The 26409-nt window shown below is 43.5% G+C and overlaps 2 protein-coding genes across 17 annotated transcripts in view; one reads left to right on the forward strand and one right to left on the reverse strand.

The window, feature by feature from the left end:
- FGGY (FGGY carbohydrate kinase domain containing) overlaps window positions 1–26409 on the reverse strand; it is a 326148-nt gene that overhangs the window by 279422 nt on the left and 20317 nt on the right. For 7 of the 16 annotated variants that reach the window (XR_011325680.1, XR_011325679.1, XM_069788603.1 and 4 more), the window contains exons 2-4: window positions 12702–12837; window positions 10867–10988; window positions 4317–4387 (exon numbers count right to left, since the gene is read on the reverse strand). The gene's annotated coding sequence lies outside the window, so the exon portion shown is untranslated. The other 9 variants (XM_069788599.1, XM_069788598.1, XM_069788589.1 and 6 more) reach the window with 8 other exon arrangements.
- JUN (Jun proto-oncogene, AP-1 transcription factor subunit) lies at window positions 18760–20921 on the forward strand. The gene has a single exon (XM_009914101.2). The coding sequence runs from the start codon at window positions 19309–19311 to the stop codon at window positions 20251–20253; it is 945 nt and encodes a 314-aa protein (XP_009912403.2). The 5' UTR covers window positions 18760–19308; the 3' UTR covers window positions 20254–20921.

The raw sequence follows: 26409 nt of genomic DNA on the forward strand, positions 1-26409 counted from the left end.
ACTTTCTGAATTCAGAGTTAACTACCGTGCTTCTGGCAGTCCTCCCACTATCATTTCATGTGCATGTCTTCCTAACAACATACATCCTCCAAAGCTCTGGGTCACAAAATGCAACACATGGGGTATGTTGGGACCACTACCAGCAGCTGGCCAAAAATGCTAAGGGAAGAATTTCTTTAATGAGCGGTATTTCCCATATTCCAACACATTTTCTGACTACCCCCTATCTTGTTTGGCAGAGGCAGGAGCATCCCTTTGCCAACGAGGATTTTGCTAAATGTTTCTCTGCTCCGTGAGAGAGCAGTGTTCAAAACCTATAGCTGTAGATGGTTTTTTTCCTCCTAAATTATCAAATTCCATAGCCATTGGTCAGACACGCCGTCTCCTGCCTCATTGTACCGGAGCTGCTATCACCCTCTTCTTTATTGCCCGATCAACATTTCTTCTCTAATCACCCTCTTCCTTACTGTCTGATCTCTGTTTCTTTCTAAATATCTGCTTTACTACCATTCAAATGTGTGAATAACTTGTTTTAACATGTTTTACAAGACAGACATATTTAAGGAACCAGCAGTACTAAAACATTAGAAAAATGGAACCAGCAGTACTAAAACATTAGAAAATACACAACAGATCTCAGCTAACAATGTGCATTAAATGAGTGCATGGCATTCTCTCTCTTTTTATAATCTATACCATCAGTACTGTTAACCCCACCTACTAAATCCACAGACACACACCTAGCATCTGTATGAAAGGAAAATGAGCTAGAAAACACCTTGTAACCTCAGAAAAAGAGAAGATGGGGATGGTATGACAGATTCATAAAGAAAAGCAGTATTTCATCCTTGTAACCGTGGAATCCAGTTTTGTAATAATAATTGTTTGTGCTGCTGACTTCCTTCAACACCTGTGACCCTGCTTGTCACGGCCTCATTGCCTGCTGGAAACTTGGCAAAAGACAAGAGAAGAGATATTAGGGAACCAATGCTACATCCTGAGAGAGGCCATAAAGTCCAAAGGTTGAACAGAATTGCCAGGAGCAGTCTGATAAACTAAGGAAGTATGTGGCTCTGAAGAGACAAACTGCTGTGCCCAAGTACAATATGTTCAAACTCTGTGAGCTGCACCCCAACGTCTCGCACGCTCGAAAGAGCACGCTATCCAGGGACTTTTCCCAAGCAGCCCCCTTGAAAAAGAATTATTTTAAGCCCCTTTCTGAAATGAGTATGTGAGCACTCAGTGCACCACACATGCCAGAATTTCACAGATCTTAAATCTGAAAAGCACTCCTCTTTATTTTTTCAAATTAAGCTAGGATGATTTGTTGATTTAATAAAAAGAAAAAATCCCGTGTAAAACCCCTTCTGAATTAGCATATTCAAGCCTTTTCCAAAATCTGGCTCCAGTAAAGAACTTGTCCTTAAAAATCTATCAGACTGTAACTAAGCTTGTAACTTGGCATGTGAAATAAATAAGCCAATAATCAGATCCCTCAGAAATTTTCAATTAAACCTGTAAAAATAGCTAATAAAATACTCAGCATTTGAAGAGTTTTTATTCAGGAGGAGAGTACAGCAGCTTCGGTTTCATGTAAGGAAGAGCATGGGGCATTAATAACCAAGGTCTTTTTCCCCTCTTTCCTAGCCACCACTCACTCTAGTTACACTAGCACAACTTTTTGCGAAGCCACACTGTAAATCCGAGCAGAAAACTCTTTTCTGGCTTTCAGAACAAATCAAACCAAGAACACAGCATGGCCCCCACAAAGAACTGAGCAAGCACAAGCAAAGAGGCAGCGCAGGAACGGCAGCCAGGGGAGGGAGGAAAAAGGACGTGAGCTGCTTTGAGCTCATATTGCTGCTGAGTACTTTCTATTATAAAACCATAACCTAATATGCTTTCAAGACTACAGCTCTGAACCGCTTCGCATGGTGCACCTCCTTCCCTATGTGGGACCCTACAGGGATCTATACCGTTGCAGAAATGTGCCTGCGCAGAGAGGCTTGCAGGCTCAGACACTGCACTCTATTATACTTCTCATTATTCACTGCTTATTCACTAAACGAGAGGACAACCCCAGCAGTTCTTGTAAACACAACAGCTTCCTTGAGAAGCAACAGCAAAATCCATAAGTACGGCTCTCCTTGTAAGTAAAATGCCTGTCTTGGGAGGGCTGTCCTCCCTGGGGAGCCCCGCTGTGGGAAGCGGGAGCAAGGAACTGCCTTTTTAGGACTGTGGCTGAGCAGAGCCGGGAAGCGCTGGGGCAGGAACAGGGCTCCCGCAGCAGCTTGCTGGCCTTATATGGAGAAAGCCAGGTATTTTCCCAGCTCCGTACTGGGAGCTGCACAGCCGGAGCAGCAAGGTAAGGTGAGGCAGGGCTCCCCAGCAAGGCTTGGCCGGCCACCGGCCAGGGGGACCCTCGGCCACAGCCGCACTCCTGCTCGGTGCGGACCTACAGCCCTGGTGTCTTCAGCCTCCGAGCATTTCAAATAGGCCTTATTAGGAAGCAGAGAAACTTAATTAATTGAAAGATCGTTTTCAGATCTGTAAAGCCAGATGGTTTGTGGGTGAACCGTACTTGATTTTAATGTGACATTTTAAGGCATGCAAGGCAACGTTTTGGAGCACGAGTCTCTAATGTCAGGCATCTTTTTAGCTACCTACATAAGAGGGCAGGTTTTCAGAGGTGATGAACAACTGGATTTTCTGAAGACTTTGACAGAAGAGGCAGGACACTCAAAGCCTCAGACACTCAGCAATTTGTTTAAGCATGCTTCAGGAACAACATGATTTAAGACTCCTCCCCAGTTGCCTAAAAATAAGGCTGCTTGACAGAAAAGCAACAAGGTTTTAGTTTCATTCAGTTTAAGTTACGTATCTTTTTATTAGCTGTTTTATTTTCCTAGGGAGCAAAACAAACTAAACCACTTCAGGCCAAATCCATCTATACGGGACATATGTGTAAGCACCCCTGACCATGAACTGTCCCATATTGTTGCTCTTTTTACTTTCCTGACTCATGCTTTTAGAAGTAAAAAGAGGAGGCTGTGAGTAAAATAGGAAGAAAGTACAATTTTTCCCCAACAATATCCATTTTTAAATTTGATTTTTAAATCTTTCTCAGAAAATGGCAACAAAAATGGAGTGTCCTTGAATATTTTTCTTTGGAGAAAAAAAATAATAATTTTCTTTTAGATATGGTTAAGAAAAATAATTTACAGTGTAACATTAAAATGAGACCCATCCAGGCACCCATCCAGACTACCCATCCAGGAATGAATCCAGCATCCCAGTTCTGAATATCAAATGGTATATTGAAATTCAAAGAATTACCCATACATTTTGCCATCTTAGTTTCTTGAGGTTAAACTTAGATAACTGCCTGCCTTGAGATGCTGAATAGTGTAGGTTTAACTGAAAGCAGCAACTTTTAACCTAGAGATATGAGAGTGGCTTGATAGTTTTGATCTGTACTACTTTTTAAATCCACAGACAAGTGTCTGCTCTACATCACAAACTACTGCCATCATTAGTGCCGTCAGGTAATAATCGCAGCAGGAAGACCAAAACTTTGATTAATCTTGCCACATCCCACTTGCAACATATTGGCAAGAAAACATGGGGGGGAGTACTAATTACCCATGGATAATCACAGGGCATCCGTTTCTAGGATTCCTTATGAGAGGCCCATCAGGAGAAACGAAGCCACAGACAACATAAAAATTACATTAAACAACTGAAAAATATCTAGATACACAACAAACTTACTCAGTATGAGCTCAGATACGCCTAGGACTTTCTCCAGTTGTTGACTGGGCTGGGATTACATTTCAATAGCTCCAAAGGAGCACTAGGGTAAGACTACTTTCAAAAAAGGCATAGAAGTTTTGACACCAGGTTTCATATTGTAAATTTCTCCTTTAAAATAACTTGCTTGCCAAAGCAGTTCAGCTGCCAGAAAGGGAGAAAAGCAGGCAAACTATTCCCTTAAAAGCAATGACTGTGCTATGCTGCTCAGGTACATGAGGCATTGCTCCAGAACTAGGGAACGTTGGCTCATTAGAAGCAATTAAAAAAACTCTGAGGGGATTTTAAAAACAACAACTTCCAAAAACAAAACATGCATATATACCACATGCATTTGTTTATGCAGCTGTAATGAGTGATGAAATCCATTTATGAGCTGAAGTCACAAGATTCTAAGCAGGTCTTTGTTTAATCTCAGTAAGTCATGACATTTCCCTACTACTTATAATAATGTGATTTGGATCAACATTTTCAAACTTATGCACCTGGTTTTTAACAGTGCTTACCAATTGCATTTCTCATCTGCTTTGCTGGAGACTGAACAGTTACTTCTGAGCCACCGCTTTGATTAAGCTTCCTAAAGACAGATATAGAAACCTTGTTTTAGTTTAACATACGCCTGTAATTCTTGGAATTCAGCATATATTCTGCAATTCTTGCTCAAACTGAGACTCCCTGCAACCTGCAAAGAGTGTAAATAAAAATCAATGAGACCATTAGTGGAATGACTACTTACAGCATCAGCCCTTCTACAACCACAAAGTCTATCCAGATGGATGCCCTTAAAAGATTTAAGAAGGTTTGCTATAGACAATGGCTTTTGTTCCAGCATGTTGCTGTGACTTGGAAGAATAAAATGAAAATAAATGCAGCTGTTTGCTGCTTACCTTAATGCAGCATTAGTGCCCTGAGTAACAAAGGTAGGACAGAGTATGCAGGGAAAAAAAGATTCAGCACAAATAACTATTAAGTTACATGTTTTGCGTATTTATAAACTGTGCTAGGCTTTAGATGTATTATCATATAGCTTTAACAGTATATGAATCAGTAATCCTGCATATAAATCAAGACCACAGTTTTAGCTTTGATATTAAGGAGAAAAAAAAAAAAGAGGAAAAAAAAAGTTACTTGCCACTGCTGCTCTTGCCATTACACTTCTATTAGCTATGCAAACACATCTGATGTTTTGTGAGGATCAGATCAAATCTAAATGAATCTAGGTCCACTGTTAATCTAAACAGAGTGCCTTTTTTATATTTCTTTTAATAAGGGAGAAAATATTAGACTCCTGATCTGAACGAATAGTCAATTTACATAATGCACAAGAGCAAGACGTCCCAGACGTAGGAAAAATTCTCTTAGCCTTTAAGGTCTGAAGGAAAGTGTTACTGTCTACAGCCATTCTCCACTTTGTTTCTCATGTTTGGCTCATTCATCTACTGCTCTCCAGAGTCCCAAATGAGCCAGGAGAACTGGTGGATTTTACAGCATGTCACCAAATCAAGATGGCAGAAGAATATAAGGAAAATGCAAGGATCTTTCACCTAGAACGTCTTGTTCCAAGCAACCTCTTGCTTATACGCAAAGCATATAGTACAAGACAATTTCTTCAGCAGCTTGGACCCAAACTCAGGAAGGTTCTAAAAAGGCCAAAGCCAAATATGCCTAACCAGCAAAGTCAATGTGTCACCTAACTGGCACAAACAAAGTATGTTCCTATACCTCGCATTTTTTACAATTATTTTTGTTGATGTAGGAAAATAATATGCGCTACTGCCAGTGTCTTTCCCGATGTGAAAAAAAGTCCTAAAACAATCATCAACATGAGGCAGCCAGGGAAGCACTGGAATTCCTGAGATGGAAAGTGGCACTTTTTCTGCCATTTTCAGATACACGCATCTATTGGATGTTTTTTATATTACACACAAGTACTACATGGGGTTGGGAAGAGAGACGACATTCTCAGCAGGACAGTATAAACACTTTGTTACCTTCCATTTTCTTAGGATGGCTGCATCACTCCAGTAAAAAAGTCACACATTGTATACAAGCCATAGCAAACAAGACTCTGTAATATTCTTAATGCCACGTCAATTTATATATGCTAGATATATTCATGGGAAAGTAAACTCAGATGCAATCTTCCTACCTACATTCTAAACCTATAGGGATTATATTTTATATTCCCCCATTTCCAAAGTCCTGTTCAGTTATTTTCCTTTAGCTTTTGGGGATCTACTATACCAGTGTGCCAGAAAGAAAATAACTGTAACTACTGAAGTCAGAGTAACAACTGAAAAACACTTATCAGTAGAAAACATTAATTCATACGCTAGTCCACCTGAACTAAACCCAGCTGAAAAGCTCTGAAAAGGCACATTAAAAAAAATAACTGTGAGAGCGTTAAGTAAACAGTTCCCTTACTGGATTTGCTATAACTGACTAAAACCTTTCTTCCCCTTTCCACATTAAAGGAAAGCCCTAAAACCACATTTTGCATATTTTATTAGTTCAAACCTTTTCTAACATGGTTCCCAGGGCAGACCAAGTCTAACAAACTTTAAAAGATGAATCTAACATTGTTCTAAAATAACAGTATTAGAATCTGGTAGAGTGTGAACAACAGGACTATCAATAAATGTCTACCCTTATTCCCAGATCCAGAATGGAATTTTAAACAATTTTTAGCCCCTAAGATTCACAATTTATTGAACCTGAACTTGCACACCAGCTTTAGTAATCAATGTTACCCATCTCACGCCTCTGACTGCTTTCATCAGAAAGAATAATTGCACATTGGGAGAAAGAAAAACATTTTTGTGACTGTTTTAAAAATCGTAGTTGAAAGTTTCTTGAAAGGTCAAAAAGCTAGTAGTTATCCTGCTAGAAACAGATTAGCAGGCAGAGGGTAGGCAAGGTGGTCAGGGGTGTATGGGAAGTATAATCTATCAGATTGATAGCACCACGATGTATATGGTACAATTATATCTTATCTTCCCAGCCCTGCAACCAAAATAAACCACTTGGAAGTCTTGGAGTCTGATTCTGTTGTCTTTAAGTACACACCCCTTAGGGTGGCGACCCAGGACACACCACACATCTTTTACTTCATGTAATACAAAATCAAAACAAATATAATCAGTATTTTTCCTTTTAGGACTCTCACTGAGACTCTTTGATGTGTTTTCCCTAATCGTTTTCTCTTTTTAATCATCACACTCAGGGGTTTCTCTGAGCTTATAATGGTCTAGTTTTTATGTAACCTCTTCCATGCGGGCGCCTTCCCAAGCTCCCAACACAGCAACTGCTGTAACAGTACACAGCAACACTACACCAAAGAATACCTTGTCCAAATGAAACCAAAAGGGAAATTTAGATGAGTACATTCTGCTTAGGTTGGAATTTTGGCTCAGACACAAGTGTTAACACTTCTGGTCTTGCAAAAAGAAGCTCTAATGGAGATACTGAAAATGAAAGTATCTCTTCTACTTCAAAGCTGAAAACCTGGCCACTTCTATAACAAGTTTTTCTGCTCTGGGAAATTTTACTTAACTATACCCATGCATGAAGGGGAAATCCTTGGTCCTATAAGTTAGCTGTGGGTTTGCCATTCACTTGACTAGACCTGAGACTCCACCAGGATGATTTCGTACCCATGGTACAAAACTAGTTAAATTTCTAACTTCTATATGGCTGCTTGCCAACTTTTCTTTGTCTTCAGAGCAATTATTCACATTTACATTTTATCTTGATTCTCTTTAGCAATATCCCTATTTACATAGAGAATCCTTAAACAGATTACCACATTCTTTTCAGTGTTGCCTAAGAGGTGTATTGGTGTACTACAGTTCTAAAATCTTCCAGATCCACTATTAATAAAATGCCTAAATTTAAAAAGGCACTACGCAAAACTCGCGTAACTGGAACACCTATAAAATGCCCCGTAAACAGCTGCCCTACATCTAAGCTGCCAGTAGATTCATGAGGTTCTAGAGTTAACTTCCATTTATCAGCTAAGATTTACTGATACTGCTGATAGTCATTTCTGTTGTTCTCTGCTGTGCCTTGTCAAGACGCTGCACATGGAGGAAGCAGGAGCTAAGACAAGAACTGGAAACATTTCCTTCACGTGGGAAGGTGCCCTGCTAAGAAACTGCTTATTGAACCTGACAGCGAGCATATAAACAACATTAGAGGGAGTGCTCACACATGTACTCCCAATAAAGGGGAGGACAAGGCAGTGAAAGTCAGAGCTATTACAAGACAAATACAAATTAAAGACACTGGTTTTAATCTCCAGGATATTAAAATATTTTTGAGAGCTCCCAGTGTTTGGGGGAGGAGGGAGGGAGAGAAGGGGGTAGGGGGAGCAGCAAGCTTTACTGAGACTTTTCTTATGGTTTGTATCACCTTTTGTGGGAAAATCATTCTAGAAAAAAGCAACAGAGGATTTTGAAACTAACAGAAAAGCACTTGCTAAAAGGTAGCTTGCTCTTTGCAAAACTTCCCATGAGGCCTGAAAAAGCACCCTGAGCATGCACTGTACCAGACAGCTTTGCATATGAAATGCTGTTTGTTTCAAAAACAGTTGAATACTTTTACCAGGGGGGTTATTTCAGTCAGTTGTCCCCTGATTACTGATCTGTGAGAAGCAAAAAAAGGAGTGACAGCTACCACAAAGATATAAGCATAACTATTAAAGTTCATGGGATTTTCGACATTCCCACTCCTTACCCTGAAACTTTAATCCTTGAGCAAATGCTGCCATATATATTTCCTTTGTTTGGCTGTCTGGTGGGCCACCTGGAAAGCATCAGCACTCTAAGAAAACTGCTATTGTTTATTCGGAATTTACTTAAAAAAAAAATCTTGCTGTCCATTACCACTTCCCAGAAAGGTATATTGTTCTATCACCACCCGTATCAAACTCAAGTGCAGAGACATGTTTACAGTACGTGCAGCAGCTCAGATAGGCTGGGCTGTTGCAATCCTGTTGCAATCCTGTGCAGAAAACAGAATGTTAACGCTGGCATGCTGCTCCCACGCCCTCCCCTTTTCAGGCTTTACATTAACTCAGTGACACCCTGCTAGGCACAAGGTTTATTTACACAACACAAAGTCTTGAGACGAGCCTTTGTTGAACTGCAACATTGACAAGGCTTAGGAAGCGCTACCGACTATAGTAAAGGTGTATTAAGAATCAACTGAGGACCACATACGAATGAAATGTTTTGGAACTCACTTGATGGAGTTTCCAGCTGCAGCACAATTCTCTTTTAGCCAGAAGCTGTTGGGACAAACTAGGAAAGCTCCTGGCTTCCACGGAGACCCAGTTAATTGCACTAACACAGTGGTTCCACAAGGAGTTTAATCTGGGATACGCTGGTGACACCCTGAAAAGCAGCAAATGCCTCTCTCCATTGAGAAACCATTGAGGTTTTTTGCTGGGATAGATTTGAACGGGATGTATTTCCCAACACACTTCACCTCACGGCTGTGTCAGCGCAAGGGAGGGGACAGCGTGGGAGCAGGAAGAGGGCAGGACTGCCTCTTTTGTCAGCAGTGCGGGCCGAAAGCACTTGGGGAACCGACGACGTCGTAAATTGTGCTGATTTACGTCTGCTAAAAAGCCCTCCTTAGTTTTCCTGAAAAATGATTGCTATATGTATAGCATTTTAAAACTTAACATATGTGTAAAAACAGGCAAGAAAGCTTAGGTGCAGATTTATTGGGTGGAAGTGTCCAAGGGGGCTGTAAGCTTTATCTCCCCAGGACTAGCAATACCCACTCCTGTGAGGAGGAGTGGTTGTTGCACTCACCCTCTCCCCCAAGGGGTGCATAATGCAGAAGAGTTCCTGTGTTTCATGTGATCATCTTCTTGTCAAAGTTTTGGACTAAGTATCACGGCTTTTTCTTTAAAGAAACTATCTGCGTGAATCTGGAGAAGCTGACATGTAATACTTCCTCCTACACAGCATTTTTGACATTAACAACTCCAAATCATTGTCAGAGCCTCTCGCAGCAGAGACTCTAAATGTAAAGAAAAAACAAAACAAAACACCACCCCTCCAAATAAGCAGGCCCATAGCAACTGGAAGATATTTGGTCAAAATGTCAGAGAGTGACCAGAGAGTGAAAATGGCATAAATCTAAGCGTCAGTATGTGCTCTACACAGTCCTGGGTCAGATTCAAAATGCATTACAAGGCTGATGAACCAATAAAAATGTCAATGGTTGATATCCTAAAAGCATATGGGGCCAGTAACAAATATTTCATACCAATAAGTTAATCCTAGATCTTCTTCCAGATGAAATTCCATTCCTTTTCTGTACCTTTTTCCTTAATGCATTTTTTAAAATAAAAATAGTTCGTACCACTTGTACTGCATTTATTCCCCACAGATCCGCATGCTTTACTAGAACTTCAGTCTCATTATGCCCATTTTACAGGCAGGGAAACTGAGCCACAGAGATGCAAAAAGTGATTAAGGGTCATTCAGCAGGGAGGCAAAAACAGGGAAGACTGCAGTTCTATCCCATTTGAGTTTATTCTGTTCTCCTGTTTTTCTTTACTGGTATACAGAAAATGAGATTACTTCTCATTAAACTCACAAGGTTACATTAAAGAGGCGAACAAATTTTTGCTTCACTTTGTAAATTCTCTTGGTTGTCTTGAAGGGATATATATTCCCCACCAGTACTGCTACAGGGTTAGGTAAACACTTTGCAGACCAATAACATGAATGTGAAATGTACCACTGTTCTTATTAGTATTTATGTAATAATCTAGGGCTGAAATTGGCTATCATTGAATTGACCTCAGCTCTTTGACATAAATGCCTATTTGAAGCACCTGGCAATAGCCCGTAAGCATCCACACCCAGAACTGCTTTGTCCGGGCTTGCAGTTTTGCCAGCCACACACCTTTTCCTATACTGACTGTAAGGAACGCAATAACTGGAAAACATCAGCACAAAACATGCTTATATAGAACAAGGCTACGTTGTACCATTAGGTCTTACAACACACGTGCTTAACCTCTCTCACATGACTTACCTGAATCCACAGCCCATTCTTAGCTGAACAGAAGCCTCTGCAAATATGTGCACAGTGCAGCTGGTACCCAGATCTCTAAATACCATGCAGCCATTTTTGGAATGTCTTTCTAGTTGGGCTCCCTAAAAAAAAAAAAAAAAAAAAAAAGTTAAAATTTAAAAAAATCTGAATTTCAATTAGCAGCCATCACAGCCCTTAGGCCTTTGCTTTATTATTGTCCTTTTATCCTAAAAATTTTCCTTGATCTCATGAACTTGTTTCTAATATATTCAAGTGTTATGGCTTTTTATATGTTTCATGTGTTCACAACAGACTGTGTAAACAGTCCTGTGAGTTGACCAACGCGTCTGCCAGATGCACTGCCGGCTGTTCATATGCAGTACTTCCTCTAGTGCACATGTGAACAGTGCTCCTGAACTCACTGTAAAAAAACAAGGTCTCGGGTGGGGATCAATACTGACTCTGGACTAAATTTTCCATCTCTGCTTCCTTCTGGAACACGGGAACATATAGACGCTGCATTGTTAGCAACTGCATACAATTTTTACCGAAGACAAGAGGAAAGAACAGCAATTTTGAGGGTTTCGAGTATCCTGGTTCTTCCCCTATGGAAGTCCTAAGGGGCTGCTGTGGACAAGACCAGGACATTCCCATCCCGTGAGGGGACAGGGCTGCCCGGACCAGTGGGGAGCAGCTACACAGTCGGTGTGTGATACGTCAGCTGTGATCAGAGATCAAGTTGTTTAATCAGATGGGATCAAGGAAGAGTAGCAGTTTAGTAGCATCTTTTTCATAACGGAGGTCTTTAACTCTGCTTGTGCTTTCAGGTATTGTCCTACCCAGGCCATGCCCTTTCCTCCCTACAATGCCTTCCTTGGCTATTTGGCAACCCTAACTGCTCCCACACCATGACTCCAACACAAATGACTATCATCCAGAGTGAATGTTTCCATTTGAATTACATGAGCAGGCACTCTGTAAACTTCCCCACAGGTTCCGCCACTATAATCCCTGTGAAGAAGCAACCTGCAGGACCTACTTTCACTGTTCAATGCTTTCTCTGTTTATTGCTACTACCGTCAGAAACATTACTCTAATTCAGACAGGTGTGCTTACATCTGCCAGCCACCAGCCACTGGTGACATTCAGTGACAGAAACTCACTGTCCATGTCCAAGCCTGAACCCACAGCATAGGGAAGGAAAGCTTGATTGCTCACTGGAAATCCCCAAGCTCTATGGTGCTTTGCATTAGGCATTTTTGGTCTCATGCAGACTCGCTTCCTTTCCTTCTCCTGTTGCAAGCACTGCTTTATCCCAGGTTGCCAGGAGCCTACTGTTCCAACAGCTGCTAAGACAGAGTGAGGTGTCCACTTTGACAGGATGCCAGATTGTTTATTAATTGAAAATCCAGGCATTTTGTATCCATTCTGAGACCCTAATCAAAACTGATTTTACCAAGGGCTCTGAATGGTTAAATCCAGTTACTCTGAGGCTTTCAGTCACAACTGGCAACCATAAATCAATGCATTTTGTTGCTACTGCTTACTTTAATACGCGTTTATCAAAACACTGAAATGCCAGAAAACTAACTTCAGTTCTCCACAGTGAAACCGCACCTCAGTAATACCTGAACAAATACACACTTCCAGCGGGATCTTTGTCCCCAAACACAGTAAATATCTTTTCAAAGGTGTTCGTCTGCCTCCCCACCACTCAGCATTAGTATGCTTCTATTTGTATGGTAAATTTTTTCATGCTGCCAGCTCACAATGCTGAGCACAGCCGTCTGCTTCCCATATGCCGCACGTCCTCCAGTGCCTCCTCTACTGCTTACCTTCGCTCTTTGAGCTCCCACTGAGGATCAGCTGCTATTCTGCCAGCCTTCTTTGTGTGTAGAGGATTTTTCCGACGGTCAGCTCCACAGGACAGGAACTTTGCCCGATTCTCTATTTCTCGGAGCACCAGCTATGCTATGGTATAGAAATAATGAACACAGAGACATTAATGGTGTGACATATAGATCTGTAACATCCTAAAAACCATGGGGAGCAAGGCCCCAGGGTTTCTTTCAGACTCATCTCTAGACAAGGTAGTTAACTTCTATTTGGTCAGTTTTTTGATGAAGAATTATAAAATACATACAGTTGTTTGAATTAAAAAATATATAGTTCATTACTTATTTGAACATATATTTCTGAACACTTGCGGTGACCACTGAAATCCTCTATAAAGCTAGCTGGGAACAGGAAAAATAATAGTGAGAAATCAAGTGCAACTAAATATTGGGTAAAGAGAAGATCATCCTATCCACTTTAGAGACAATCATATCAAATCTTTTATTCATATGTTGCTGCACATAAACATCCAGGGTTTGAATTGCTCAGGCAGCATTCTTAAGAAAATGGAAAATGTTTTTAGTGGTTCCTCCCTTACTTCTGCAGTTTTTCTCTGTGTTTACAGCCAGTGTTGCTGTCCTGCCCCAGAGGTAACCCAACAGGTCTTGCAAAGTCTCCTAACTTTGCCCCACCTCCATCATTCACAATCTTGTCTCTCTAACCTACTCATTTTCCTCCATTCCACAAACTATTAGTTTCAAAGAAATTCAGAGATTAATTAAAATGATTGGTGGGATGAGTAGGTGAGGGGGACAGGCTAAAGGGCTTGACAAGAAGAAAGATGAAAAGGACTAAACGCATATAGCTTGGTTATGCGATGACTAATTGAGGGTGGAGGAGATGGACACGATATTCATTTACAAGTGCCTATAGTTCTGAGGAGCATTTTTCATGTGCAAACTGAAGACTAGCTCAAGACTAGCTTTTCGTCTTCTTGTACAGATCTGGTTGCAGGGTCCTTCACTTCAAGCTGTGAGTCCCACTCTTCTCCCAGCCTGTGCATTCCCACTCCTCCCTTGTATCCTCAAATACTGATTTTTTTTTTTTTTTTAACTTTTTTTTTTTTAATTTCAGCTCAGCTTTCGGACAGATTCAGTTCCTGGATCTCTACCTGGCCACATGAGCCCTAGTGGGAGCAAAGAGCAAAAGGAGAGGCCATGGAAGCTGGGGGTGGATGAGGTGGCACCTCTTTGCCACACCTCTGCTGCGCTGCAGACTTAGGTGGACTTGAACCAACTATGAAAACACACCTTGAGGAACGGGGGAGGAAGTGGGAGCAGGAGCACCTGTGAATTATTTTACTTCCACTTAGCCTAAGGAAGCTCTGTTCCTTGTGCCCTCTCACTCCCAGCTTCTTTTACTGTGCTCTGATGTAGTAAATAAAAGAAAAATATTTGCTCCTTCTGACTCTTCAAACTCTTGTCTCCCTCAGTTGGGGAAACCCACTCCATAGTAATTCCTTAAGCAAGTGAAATGCAGTATGAGAAGATCCAGTAATTCCCACTCTTATTCACTTCATGCAGAAGTGAAGCAGGATATCACATTTGAAAGTATGAAGTGAGAAAAAAAAATCTGTACAATAAAAGTAATTATATAATAAAATATTGTGGAAACATCTCTGATGAGGGGTAAAAGCAAGATGGTGTAATATATCTAAGTTTAAAGAAAAAGAAAAACTGTATGGAAACAAGCATTTTCTTTCTGTGAGCACTGTTGCCAATATAAAAGAGCAGAAACTGTCATTTATCCTTTTTTCTTTTTTTTTCTTTTTTTCCCAAATGGTCTAGAAATAAGCCAAAAGCATTTGTGATACAGGAGTGAAACAAAACAACAAACCCATTTATTCCTGGACACCAAATATAATTTAGATGGATGTGGTATGTACAAGAAATTTTAATTTGGCCCTGAAAAGCCATTTAATTATTCAGATTATCTGATTGCCTCAGTCAGTCTTGTATTGATTGGAGAACTTTATAAATCAAAATCTGCATTACTGCTGCTCAAAGCATCTGCCTCTCACAGCAACAGAGATGTATAGTTCATTTCCAATCCCTACCCACAAGTTAGTTTATTGAGACATGTAAATGGCTATGGTTTATAAATGGGTTGGTAAGTGTTCTTTCATACTACTAAAGGAATATTTACTTAAGGACATCAGGAAAGGTGGGGGGGGGCGGGCTGGGGAAGCCCTAAAGTAATAGCTGTTGAATAAATCAGGGCATAGTCACCAAAATTCCCAGCTCCTTGGCTAACGGCCACGAAGGATCACTGTCTCTCTATTCCCGGGGCCCGCTTCTGATCTGTGGCACTCCATGAGTCTCGGGTGGTGAACTCAGGGCACTCAGCTGAAATCTAAGCTGAGACCTCCGTAAGCGCCCGCTCACCAGTCGGTCCCGAATTAGGTAGAAAATCCCCTCGGAGCAGCAAAGAGCATTTGTCTTTGATTTCAGAGCGCTCCTGCTATGCACAACCTTTATGACCAGCTTGACTGTCTCTTGCCAGCCTCGACCAAATAACCTCTAAGTGAGTAGCAATTAAGATAATGAGTGGACTGATGGGTGTCCCCCATAGCTACAGGCCTCAGTAGCAACACGTCTCTGGCAAACTGGAATGTCTAGTCCTGAAACTCCACCTCTGTAAAAGGAAGGAAGTAGAAAACTAAAATGGGTGGAGGGTTTAAAAAAAAAAAAAAAATTAAATGACTTTAAATGAATCCCTCCAGCCCGATCCAACACTCACTGAAGCTAATGAAAAACTTGCATTGATATCAGTGGGGCTGAACTGGACAGACTGTAAAGGCACAGTTTTCCAGGTTACACAAATATGTATTAAATAGAGTGGTTAAAGCTACATGTTCCTTGTAGTCTGAACTTGGCTTTCTAGGACAAAAGAAACATGCAGAAAAAAACCCAAAAGATAAATCAAAACAGCAAAACTCTAACCAATATGTCAACAATTAATCAGAACAAACTTAATTAGTATTATTTGTCTATACAGAAAACTGACTAAAGCAAATTATTTGCGTGGCTTCCTATGTAACCAGAAAAAAAGCCCCTTTTAGCTTAATTTTAAGATAATTCTTATCTCGCAATAAAAACCTCCACAGAGCAAACTACTTAAAATTCACGTCTTGCATTTCTCCAGAATTTCTTCCCTGCATAGACAAGCCCTTCATAAACATCAAAACTGCACGCTGACATGACAGAGACAGATCATTTATGGACTATCTGGGGGGAGTTTTAACGCAGCAAGCACCGCCACATCAGGTCCGACTAGATACCCTATCTCTGACAGGAGCCAGGAGTGGATACCTGGAGAGGGACACAAAACCAGGGCGCACACAGAGAGGTTTTGCCTCGGGGTGCTCTCCCAGGCACAAGCCATTTGCAGCTTTGGGATTTCCAGAGCCAGAGACACACTGCCTTCGATAGCCCTTAAGGGATCTCTCTTCTGTGAATTCATCTAGTCACTTTAAAACCCCTCAGTTCATGCAGCACTCTTGCCAAGGAGTTCCACAGCTTAACTACAACTCTGTGAAGATGTTTCTCTGGTTTATTCTGAACCTGCCAGTTTCATTTAATGCCCCTTGGCTCTCGCGCCAGAAGAGTCAGTCGCTGGCCTCTATTTATCTTATACGTAAAGATTAAAAAGGAGTTAAACACCTGCTTCTAGCATTCACTGCATTAATGAATTTCAGAGATTTTCTTATGCCTATGCAATAACTTACTGCTGTTTGGCTAAACTATTTGCAGCTGAAGCTACAGCAGCAGTTGAGTAGTTTGAGTTACCTGCAGACAGATGCTGCCTACGTGAAGGTTGTGTGTATACCAACAGCATACAGTGACCCCCCCAATTCCCGGCCAAAACTTCATGTTTTGTGCCATGGACTGTTAACACAAACGTACAATGAAGTGCATGAATTATTTGCATAATTCCAGTTAGCATACAAAGCAACACCAGTGCCCTCCACGTGGTCAAATGAAGTCAGGTGGGAACACCAGGGGAAAACAGAGAAGGAAAAAAAAAAAATCAACAACTTCAAACAAGGGACCTAGACCTTCACTTTTCTTCCACAGCTGCTTGTGTTTCTGTTTGCTTCATTGTTGCTTCCTATACTGTAACCAGTAATTATGTCATTATGTCTAGGAAAAAATAGCACCGGAGAATCTGAAAGTGTATTTTCAAACCTAGACATAAGTTTGTCACCTTCATGTATCACAAAAAGTGATTGAACCCGATAGACCGAGTTCTTTGCTGACATAAAAAGCCGGACCACCCTACAGGTAACAGCTTTGCGTGGCAAGCATAAGGCGCACTTGTTGCACTGTTGGCAAAGTGATAATAACAGAACACCCTTCAGTCCCTGTCCTACCCCGTGTTGTCACCGCCTGTCCTTAGATAGCTGCTCCGCTGTATTCCAGAGGTAGCTGCCTGTCAGCGGTCACGAATTCACACCTCCCCGCCAGAAGGGTGTGTGCGGGGCAAGGTGAGGAGGGGGAAGGTAAGGAAAATGAATACAGGCAGTAGGGCATACCCTTTCACTAGGGCTGTGCCGATGCGTGCCACGCTCCGCGTAGAGCGGTTAGGGCGAACCAGAGATCACCCATCTGTTGCTCCGAGGTGAACGTGCCGGCACAGACTTTTCCCCTCGACTCGGATCCTTCGTCTCCAGCCTTTATTTTCCCTCCCGACTAACCTGTACTTCCACAGTAATACCGGGGCACTCTTTCTAAAATTAGGCCGTCGCTGTCCCCTCCCCTTGGAGGACGAGTTTGGAGAAACCCATCTGGAAGCAGGCATTTTCCTGTCAGGCTTTATCCCCCCCCCCCCGTTATCCTGGCACGTTTTTGAGACCGGGAGCCGACACCCGCGATCACTGCAACGGCAAAGCCGTCCCCTCGCGTACACCCCCGCGGCGATCAGGCGGTATCGGACGAAACCCGCACCACCCGCGGGGGCTGAGCGGGGCGGCCCACGGGCCCCCCCTCAGCACCCCCACCCCCGGCCGGAGGGCGGCTCCGGGAGCCGGGACGCCCTTCACCGCACGGCGGGGGCTCCCCCGACAGCCGCCGCCGCCGGCCCCGTCTGTAAGGCGGACGGAGGGCGAGGCCTCGGCCGCCGCCAGCCCCAGGCACGCCCGGCCGGCGGGGAGAGGACGGGACGGGAGGGGACGGGAGGCGCTGGGCCCCTCGGCGGGGCGGGCGCGTCCCCGGCGGGGAGCGCGGCGGGCGCGTGGGCGGGGGCCGCCCCGCGGCGGTTGAGTGCCCGCCCTGGACCTCGCGCGCGGCCGCCGCGGCCAAAGCACCACCCACCTCCTCCCCCCCCCCCCCACCTCCACCACCCCTCCCGGCCCTGCCTGGAAGCCGCACGGGCGGCGGGACGGCGGCGAGGAGGGGAAATCACGTGAGGCCTCCCCCGAAGCGCCACCTGAAGGGCCGTACCACCGGCGGAAGGAGGGGGGGGGGGGGAAGGACGGGGACGACGACACACACACATACACCACGGGCCGAAACCCGCCGCGGGGACCGGCCGACAAATAAACAAACGGAGGCGAAAACAAACAGGGAGAGGCGACGGTTTGCGGGCGACGGCCGCAGCGGCGCGGGGGAGGGAGGGAAGGAAGGAGGGGGGCGGGCTGAGCGGCGGCGCCCCCGCCCCCTCCGGCGGGCGGTTGGTACGTGGCCGTTAAGGAGGCGCCGCCGGCGGCCAACCGCGCTCGCGCTCTGGACGCGGTAACCAGATATTCAAAAACAATACGTCAGCCCACAATGCCCCGAGCCGCCGCCAGCATTACCTCATCCCACAAGGCCCCGCGCCGGCGCTGAGAAGCTTCTAGGGGCGGGGTGGCCATGGCGACCGGCTGATATGCACCGGGCCGGGCCAGCGGCCCGCCTCCCCCGGGAGAGGCGGCGGCAGCCAATGGGGAGCCCGCGGGGTGACATCATGGGCTATTTTTAGCGGGCTCCCAGTCGCTGATAAGTGAAGGGCTCCACGCCGGGAGCGGGCTCAGAGCGCGGGGCGGGAGAGAGAGAAAGAGAGAGAGAGAGCGAGAGCGCGCGCGGGTAGGCAGCAGCAGCAGCGCGACTCCGGCCGCCGGGTGGAGGCGAGCGGAGCAGGCACAGCGCGGCCGCGGCCAGCGCAGCAGCAGCAGCGCCAGCAGCAGCGCGGAGCCGGGGAGGGCGCGCAGGAAGGCGGGGAGAAGAGTACTCGCGGCAACTTGCGGCGGCAGCGTCCCGGCCCCGCGGCAGGAGGAGGAGGAGGAGGAGGGCGGCCAGGCGCCCCGCCGAAGCCCCGCGCCGCCCCGCCAGGCCAGGCGGACTCTCAGCGCGGCGGCGGCAGGGACCGCGGGCCCGGCCCGCGCCGGGAGGACCCTCCGCGCCCCGGCGAGAAGTAAGGCTCTGCTTTCTCCTTTACCCCCCCCCCGCCTCTCTCTCCCTGCGCGGCCGGGAGGGTTGGGGTGGCCGAGCGGAGCGGGGCGCAAGCGGCGGCCGGGCAAGCTTCTCCGCGCTGCCGCAGCTCCCGGCGCCACTCCGCGGACTCTGTTCTATGAGTGCAAAGATGGAGCCTACTTTCTACGAGGATGCCCTGAACGCCAGCTTCGTGCCGCCGGAGAGCGGCGGGTATGGATATAATAACGCCAAAGTGCTGAAGCAGAACATGACGCTGAACCTGTCCGACCCATCCAGCAACCTGAAGCCGCACCTGAGGAACAAGAACGCCGACATCCTCACCTCCCCCGACGTGGGACTCCTGAAACTGGCCTCGCCTGAACTGGAGCGGCTCATCATCCAGTCCAGCAACGGGTTAATCACCACCACGCCGACCCCGACGCAGTTCCTCTGCCCCAAAAACGTTACCGACGAGCAAGAGGGGTTCGCGGAAGGCTTTGTCAGAGCCCTGGCGGAACTGCACAACCAGAACACCATGCCCAGCGTTACCTCCGCCGCTCAACCTGTTAACAGCGGCATGGCACCTGTGTCCTCCATGGCCGGCAACAGCAGCTTCAACACGAATTTGCACAGCGAGCCCCCGGTGTACGCCAACCTCAGCAACTTCAACCCCAACGCGCTCAACTCCGCACCCAACTACAACGCGAACAACATGGGCTACGCGCCTCAGCATCACATAAACCCCCAGATGCCCGTGCAGCATCCCAGGCTTCAGGCTCTGAAAGAAGAGCCTCAGACTGTACCTGAAATGCCAGGGGAAACCCCTCCCCTGTCCCCCATCGACATGGAGTCGCAGGAGAGAATCAAAGCCGAGAGAAAACGCATGAGAAACAGAATTGCGGCATCCAAATGCCGGAAAAGGAAGTTGGAAAGGATTGCCAGGTTGGAAGAAAAAGTGAAAACTTTGAAAGCCCAGAACTCAGAGCTGGCATCCACTGCCAACATGCTCAGAGAACAGGTTGCACAGCTTAAGCAGAAGGTCATGAACCATGTCAACAGCGGGTGCCAGCTAATGCTAACACAACAGTTGCAAACGTTTTGAAGAGACTGTCTTGAACGAGAACTGTGATATTGTGGTATAACTAAAACAACAAACCAAAAGTGGCAGATGCGTAAAGCTAATGGTAAGAGCTGAAAGGCTGAGTCCTGCCTGTGCTCTGCAAAGCGCATGTGTGGAAAGACTGGCAAGCCTTCAGCTTGAGTTAGTAGTGAAGCAGCCAGCACTGCTCCGAGAAGTGCTGTTCCTGCTCAGATGAGATGTCAGATCTTCGTTTAACATTGACCAAGACCTGCATGGACCTAACATTCGATGATCATTCAGTATTAAAGGTTAAACTGCAATAGAAACTGTAGATTGCTTTATGTAGTATTACTTAAGAAAAAAAAAAAAGTGGGAGGGAGGTTTGTGGGAGGCTGATAAACAAAAAAGAACTATTCTGCCTGCCTTCAAGTAAATTGTGTATGTACATATCTTTTTTTATTTTATTTTATGAAAGTTGATTAATGTCAATAAACTACTTCATGACTTTGTAAGTTATTTTTATGTTGTTTATTTGGGCGCTGCCCAGTATTGTTTGTAAATAAGAGGCTTTTTTTTAGCACTCTGAGTTTACCATTTGTAATAAAGTATAATTTTTTAATGTTTCTGTTTCTGGAAAAAAATCTAGAAGGTTCTATTATATTTAAGAAAAATAAAATAATTAAAATGCATTTCCCCCTCACACTTTTTTTTGCTAGTACCTGAGCTGGGAAAATGCCCTTTATGCTGAACTCTAAAGGGTAGCGATTATGTTAGATGCACTCTGTAACTACAGGCATGTCCTGGAGACCGTGTGAGAAGGAGAGGGAGAAGCTGGATCCTGATCACCAAACTAAAACAACTTTTTGAGTTGTCCTGAAGTTGTAGTTCCCAGTTGTAACCTGACTAGCTTGCCTGCCGTATTCTAGTGGCCGAGTTTAGATGGCTAACTTCAAGCAGGCTGTAGAGGGCTAGAAAGCCAGTGTATGAAACTGCTCTGTAATTGGAGCAACTGGCTACTTGATTTGACATGCTTTTTATTAAACTAATGCCCTCAAGATGATAAGGCAAGTGGTTGTATTTAAAAAAACAAAATATGCTGTAGACTTCAAAAATAGAAACCTTCACCTTTATTCCTGTGTTCCTAAGTAGGAGGTGATCCTTGTTTGTTAATATTTACGACAATGCTGCTGTCAACAGTAAAATACTTTTATAACCCTTTTCCTATTGTGAAATCCTTTCCCTTTTGGGTGTCACTAGGGGTTCTAAACTTTTTAGCAATAGAAAAGCTGAGAAAACTGAACCTAGTGGGAAATGAGAAGAGCAACTTGCTGAAAAACAGCAACTCCTGTTGCTTGTTTTCAGCAACTTGCTGAAAATAGCAACTTCTCTGGCACTTCCCATGTATTTCTTATAAAATAGTAGTCTTGGGGTTTAGTACAATGGCAATATAAATATATACCTCAGAAGCTTGCTACTTAACTCATTGGGGGGGGAGAGAGGGGGAGGAACAATTATTATACCAGGATTTTCAACGCTGTACCCAACTCATTTAGTTTAATAAGCATATATTTGAAGGGAGACCAGATGTTTTCCTGCTTGCCAAACAGCTAAGAGGAAATAGATGCTATCAAAATACAGCCATAAAATATTAGAAATTCATTATTAGTGAATGCTAACTTTTTAGAGCAGGCAGTCTTAAAAATGTCTTTTTTTTCCTTAAAAGCATAATTGTAACTGAAGTGACAGTCTTGTTTAAGGTCACTTCACAAGATGACTAGATAATTGGATATATATGCCTTTACTGTTACCAACATGATACCCTGAAACTTGCAACTACTGTGGGTCAGTTCCTTACAGGAATCATAGAAGTATCTTTCTCATATCTCCCCCCCCATATTATATGCATTTTATCATATTAGGGCTTGTTTTAATGTTTAAAATACGATAATATGGTAATCTCCTTCCACATCATACTACAAGTGTCAAGGTAGACACTGTTTAGATGGTGTTTGCTGCTGTCAGAGGAATACAATTGTAACAACACCAACCAAACAAAGGGTTACTAGGAGGATACTGTAGTTTGCCAAGAGTACATTTTGCTGATGTCAGCAACCCGGAAGGTAAGTTGATTTTGACCATATGTAGGAATAGACAGCAGAGGGATAATACACAGCACTGCTGGGTGTGGTTTTACAGGGATTTAGCAAGTGCCAACTAGCAAAATAAGCAGGGCAAGGAGATTAATTACCTGCAAAGGTGCATGTTTAACTCTCAACAGTGCTGGGTTATGGAATGGATGTTACTAGCAAGCATTTTGCTTAATCACCTAATTACGTAAAAAATAAATACATTATATAAAATACTATGTTAATTAAATACAGCTGAGTGACAGTCTGCTCCACCCTATCCTAATACGCACACACAGAACATTTAGCGTTGCAGTTATGTGTTTTCTCTCTCAAGTATGACATTCTGTAGCACAGGCAAAAAAGTTACTGAGTAATAGCACTGGTCGTTAGGTGGGCATCGTCTGATGGGTTGGTCTCTGTGACACAAGTTACTTGACTCGGTCCAGCTCAGGAGGTGCTGGCGTCCAGGCAGAGAGTCTACCCTCAAGGAAGGTGGGTTTTAGTGCCAGAGGGGCGATGTAGATGAACCCTTTCTTCGGTCCCATATCTTGTTTGAGGATCAGGCCTAAGACAGGGCAAAGTTTATATTCCCTCCACCTCCATCTGTTTTGTAAACAGTGTGGCGGGCTATGAGCCTGTTGCTATCTGGTTCACTTCAGCATAGATTAAAAGTCAGCACTCAGTATATTACTAGATCACTCAGTGATCAATACGCACAACTGTAATGAAAGACGTGCGTGCATTTGTATGTGGTGAAATCCGAAGTTTTAACACTTACTTACTTAACTGCTGAGATTAAAATTGCCTAATGCACTATATGCCTTACTTCTATAAGGAATAGTCAGTTCTCTTTGAGATTCAGAGAGAAACTCTCTTTTTGTTGCCCCAGCTGTACTCACAAGGGAATATTTTGCAAATAACAGCATTGTGAACATGTATTTTGTTTGGCTGTGAGTGTTGTCAACGGATTCAGGAAGTGAAGTCAGAAAAAGGCAGGGTTTCAAACAGGGCAGGCTACACAGAAATGCCTAGGCAAAGAGCCTCTAATCAGAACAACATGTTTGGGACACAGAAATACTAATTAGAATTTGGGTCTGTACTAAACCCAACCAAACCCTCACAATTCTATCTCATGAAAAGAAGTGAGCTACAAGGGGGGCTTGACCATGATTAGTCACTGAATTAATTTTAAATCCAAAGTACCTGTCATTACAGAAGTAACAGTAACAATGTAACTTACTCTACAGTGTGGAAGAGTTACATACCAGCCAGTTTCAATCTCAGAACACAGTAGCAGTTACTATTAGAGTCCTGATCCTTCACTTGCCTACCTCTCTGTAGGTCTAAAAAATACGGACCTCAAAACATGGCACTTTTTAAATATCAGCATAAGGCAGCTCATACCCATTTAACAATGAAGTCTGGTGACCAGGAGGTGCCTTAGCTATCTTTCTATTTTACAGGTAGCTGTCAGGAAATACAGACAGTATCTCTCAAAAGCTATGTGAAAAATGACTGACAGTTTTGTCCCATGCAGAAGCCTAAGAAATCCATTATAATAATTACTTTCTGAAAAAGTAAATAGGCTTTTCAGTGAAGTACATTGCTGCATATGCATTAATGATCTTATCCCCACAACCACAGGAAGCAAACGATCTAACTCACAGGCACCTGGGTTACTGCAGAGCAGGCTTACATCATTTATCTAGTATCACACAGCACGTAAGGACACTGCACAGTGGACTGTGGAGCCTGAACCAGTGGCAAATTTGGAAGTTACACAGCTGGAACAGCACAGTGCTCTGCCTGAGTGAATAGCCCTGACCCAGGCTCTGGGGTAATTAGCCGGGGCAGCATTACTGAATAGACTGCTGAGGCAGATGGACCAGCTCAGGCTGGAACAAGCTTGGGCATCTGTGGAGTACACCACGGAGTGTGGTGTACCATGTCCATGAGAAGTATAAGGCAGAACTGGAAAAAAAAAAAGAACGCTTACCTTTAATATCAAGCCTAGCACTTTCTCTGTTCTGCATCTCTTCCTCTCTACCCCTATTCCCAAGACTTAGCTATAACAGCGTATAGTTACCCACATCAAGAAACTAAAACCAGTTTAGGCAAAGTTTGCTGTGTAGAAAAAAAAAAGTTGCAAACATCATAAGTGAACACAAAATATTGCTAAGAGGCAGATGGACAGCAAGGAAATAATATTTGAAATTACCACATACACAAACCCATTATGAAACAGAATATACCTTATAACATCTAGCATTAGGGACAGGGGGAGCAAGGTAGTATTAGCCTTCCAACTAAAGAAAAGGAAAATTCAAAATGTAGGTGGTTTGCTTTTTGAGAAGGTAATTCTTCCAGAAAAGTGCTTGTTCTTTAGAATTACGTGCACTGCCAACACCAGTGTCTGCACCCAAGGACTGGTGGCAATCCTAATTCTACACATATACATTATTGTTGACATGAACATTGTAATATATCCTCTGAACAGAGAATAGTGCTTCTTACAAAGAAAACTTGTAGAAAGTCATCATATAATTTACCGTGAAAGGCTCTGACTACTTAAATAGTTTTAGAGTGGTTTTGCACAGCAGGGCCCTCTTTTCCAATTTTGCACATTATTCCTTGCAGTACATTTTGTTAAGGAACAATGGAACTACAAAAATCAAATTAGATGTTCATCATGGTCCCTTCTGTCCTTAAATATTCTGAAATACTAGAAACACAGTTACAATGGGGAAGAATGGCTTTCTAAAAAGTTAATTAAATACTGAAAACGCTGCTAATTTTCTTAGTTACAGTGTAACAACAGACATTAGGGGAAAACAAAACAAAAACCTAACTCAGAAAAATGAGTGAGTAACCTATTTTTGAAATCTCATACAGAACTTCATAGGTTATGAGTAACCTGATTAATCCAAATCTCTATAAAATACCTAGAAATTAACTCTGTAAACACAAGTGAAGGAAGAACTAATATTTCTTTTCCTCAGTCTCACAATTATTTTGTGTTTTGAGCCTTGTATTCTCCAAGCACTCTTTAGGTTGATTCCTTAAACAATAGGACCAGTGACTTTCTAGAAACTCCTCTGAACTGTGAACTTTGTTCCTTATTCCCTTTAAATTAAAACCAATTCCTGTGAAACCTGGCAGCATGCGAACACCAAAGATGTGGGAAACGGGACACAATTCCAGCAGATGGAGCTCAAAAGCAAAGAGTCCTGGAACAGGCTGCACGGATGCCTACAACAGGAGCTTTTGCTCAGATGACATAGTAGCCAGAAAAGTCTTCAGATGAAACCCGCTATCATGCAAACGTACTAAAAAAAAGATTAATTTTAACAGCTTCCGTGAACTCTTTAAATAATCACTGCAACGAGTAGGGAGATCCTGCATCATTTTAATCATAGAATAACCACAGTTATTTCAGAGGACACTAAGGGTTCAAAACCGAGTGTTCATGGCTATTTTTCTGGATTCTTATTCACGATGATGAATTAGTGGGCATAACTTTTAAATGCCTGCTGTTCTCATGCCTTTTATGTCTCAGATGACAGGTTATGAAAACATGCACGATGCAGGCATAACCCAACGAATGTTGCTATTCAAACTCACAAAGCCATTCACATGAAAAGAGATAACTTCAGAAGTTTTGCATCTCCACTGAATAGATTACTGGTAGGTTTAAAAGCATGGCCTAGCAGTACCAAAATTGGAGCCTACCTATTTCAAGTGATGTGATTCTCAAAGATGCTGAGCTCTCTGTGACCGCAAATCAAAGCGCCTTGACAACTATGAAAAGTTCATTTTCATTTGTGTCCAAAAGTAGTTTTAGAAATTTTAACAGTAGTAAAAATTCTAAGCTGCTGCACCCACCTTGCAAGCTCTAGTTGTTGTTTTATTTTCACCTTGAGAAGTCAAACACAAAAAGTTCCATTTTAAATGAAGCCATAACACTTTAAAGATATAGCTCAGGATTTATTCAGTTTAAACTTCTGACACCTAAGTAAGTCATCTAGGTTAGGAGGCACCATGGGTTCTC

Source organism: Haliaeetus albicilla, chromosome 8 (assembly GCF_947461875.1).
Source record: "Haliaeetus albicilla chromosome 8, bHalAlb1.1, whole genome shotgun sequence".
NCBI classification, from domain to species: Eukaryota; Metazoa; Chordata; class Aves; order Accipitriformes; family Accipitridae; genus Haliaeetus; species Haliaeetus albicilla.

What these genes read in the sequence shown, in the direction of transcription:
- JUN (XM_009914101.2), top strand. Translation starts at nt 19,309, where the DNA reads ATGAGTGCAAAGATGGAGCCTACTTTCTACGAGGATGCCCTGAACGCC.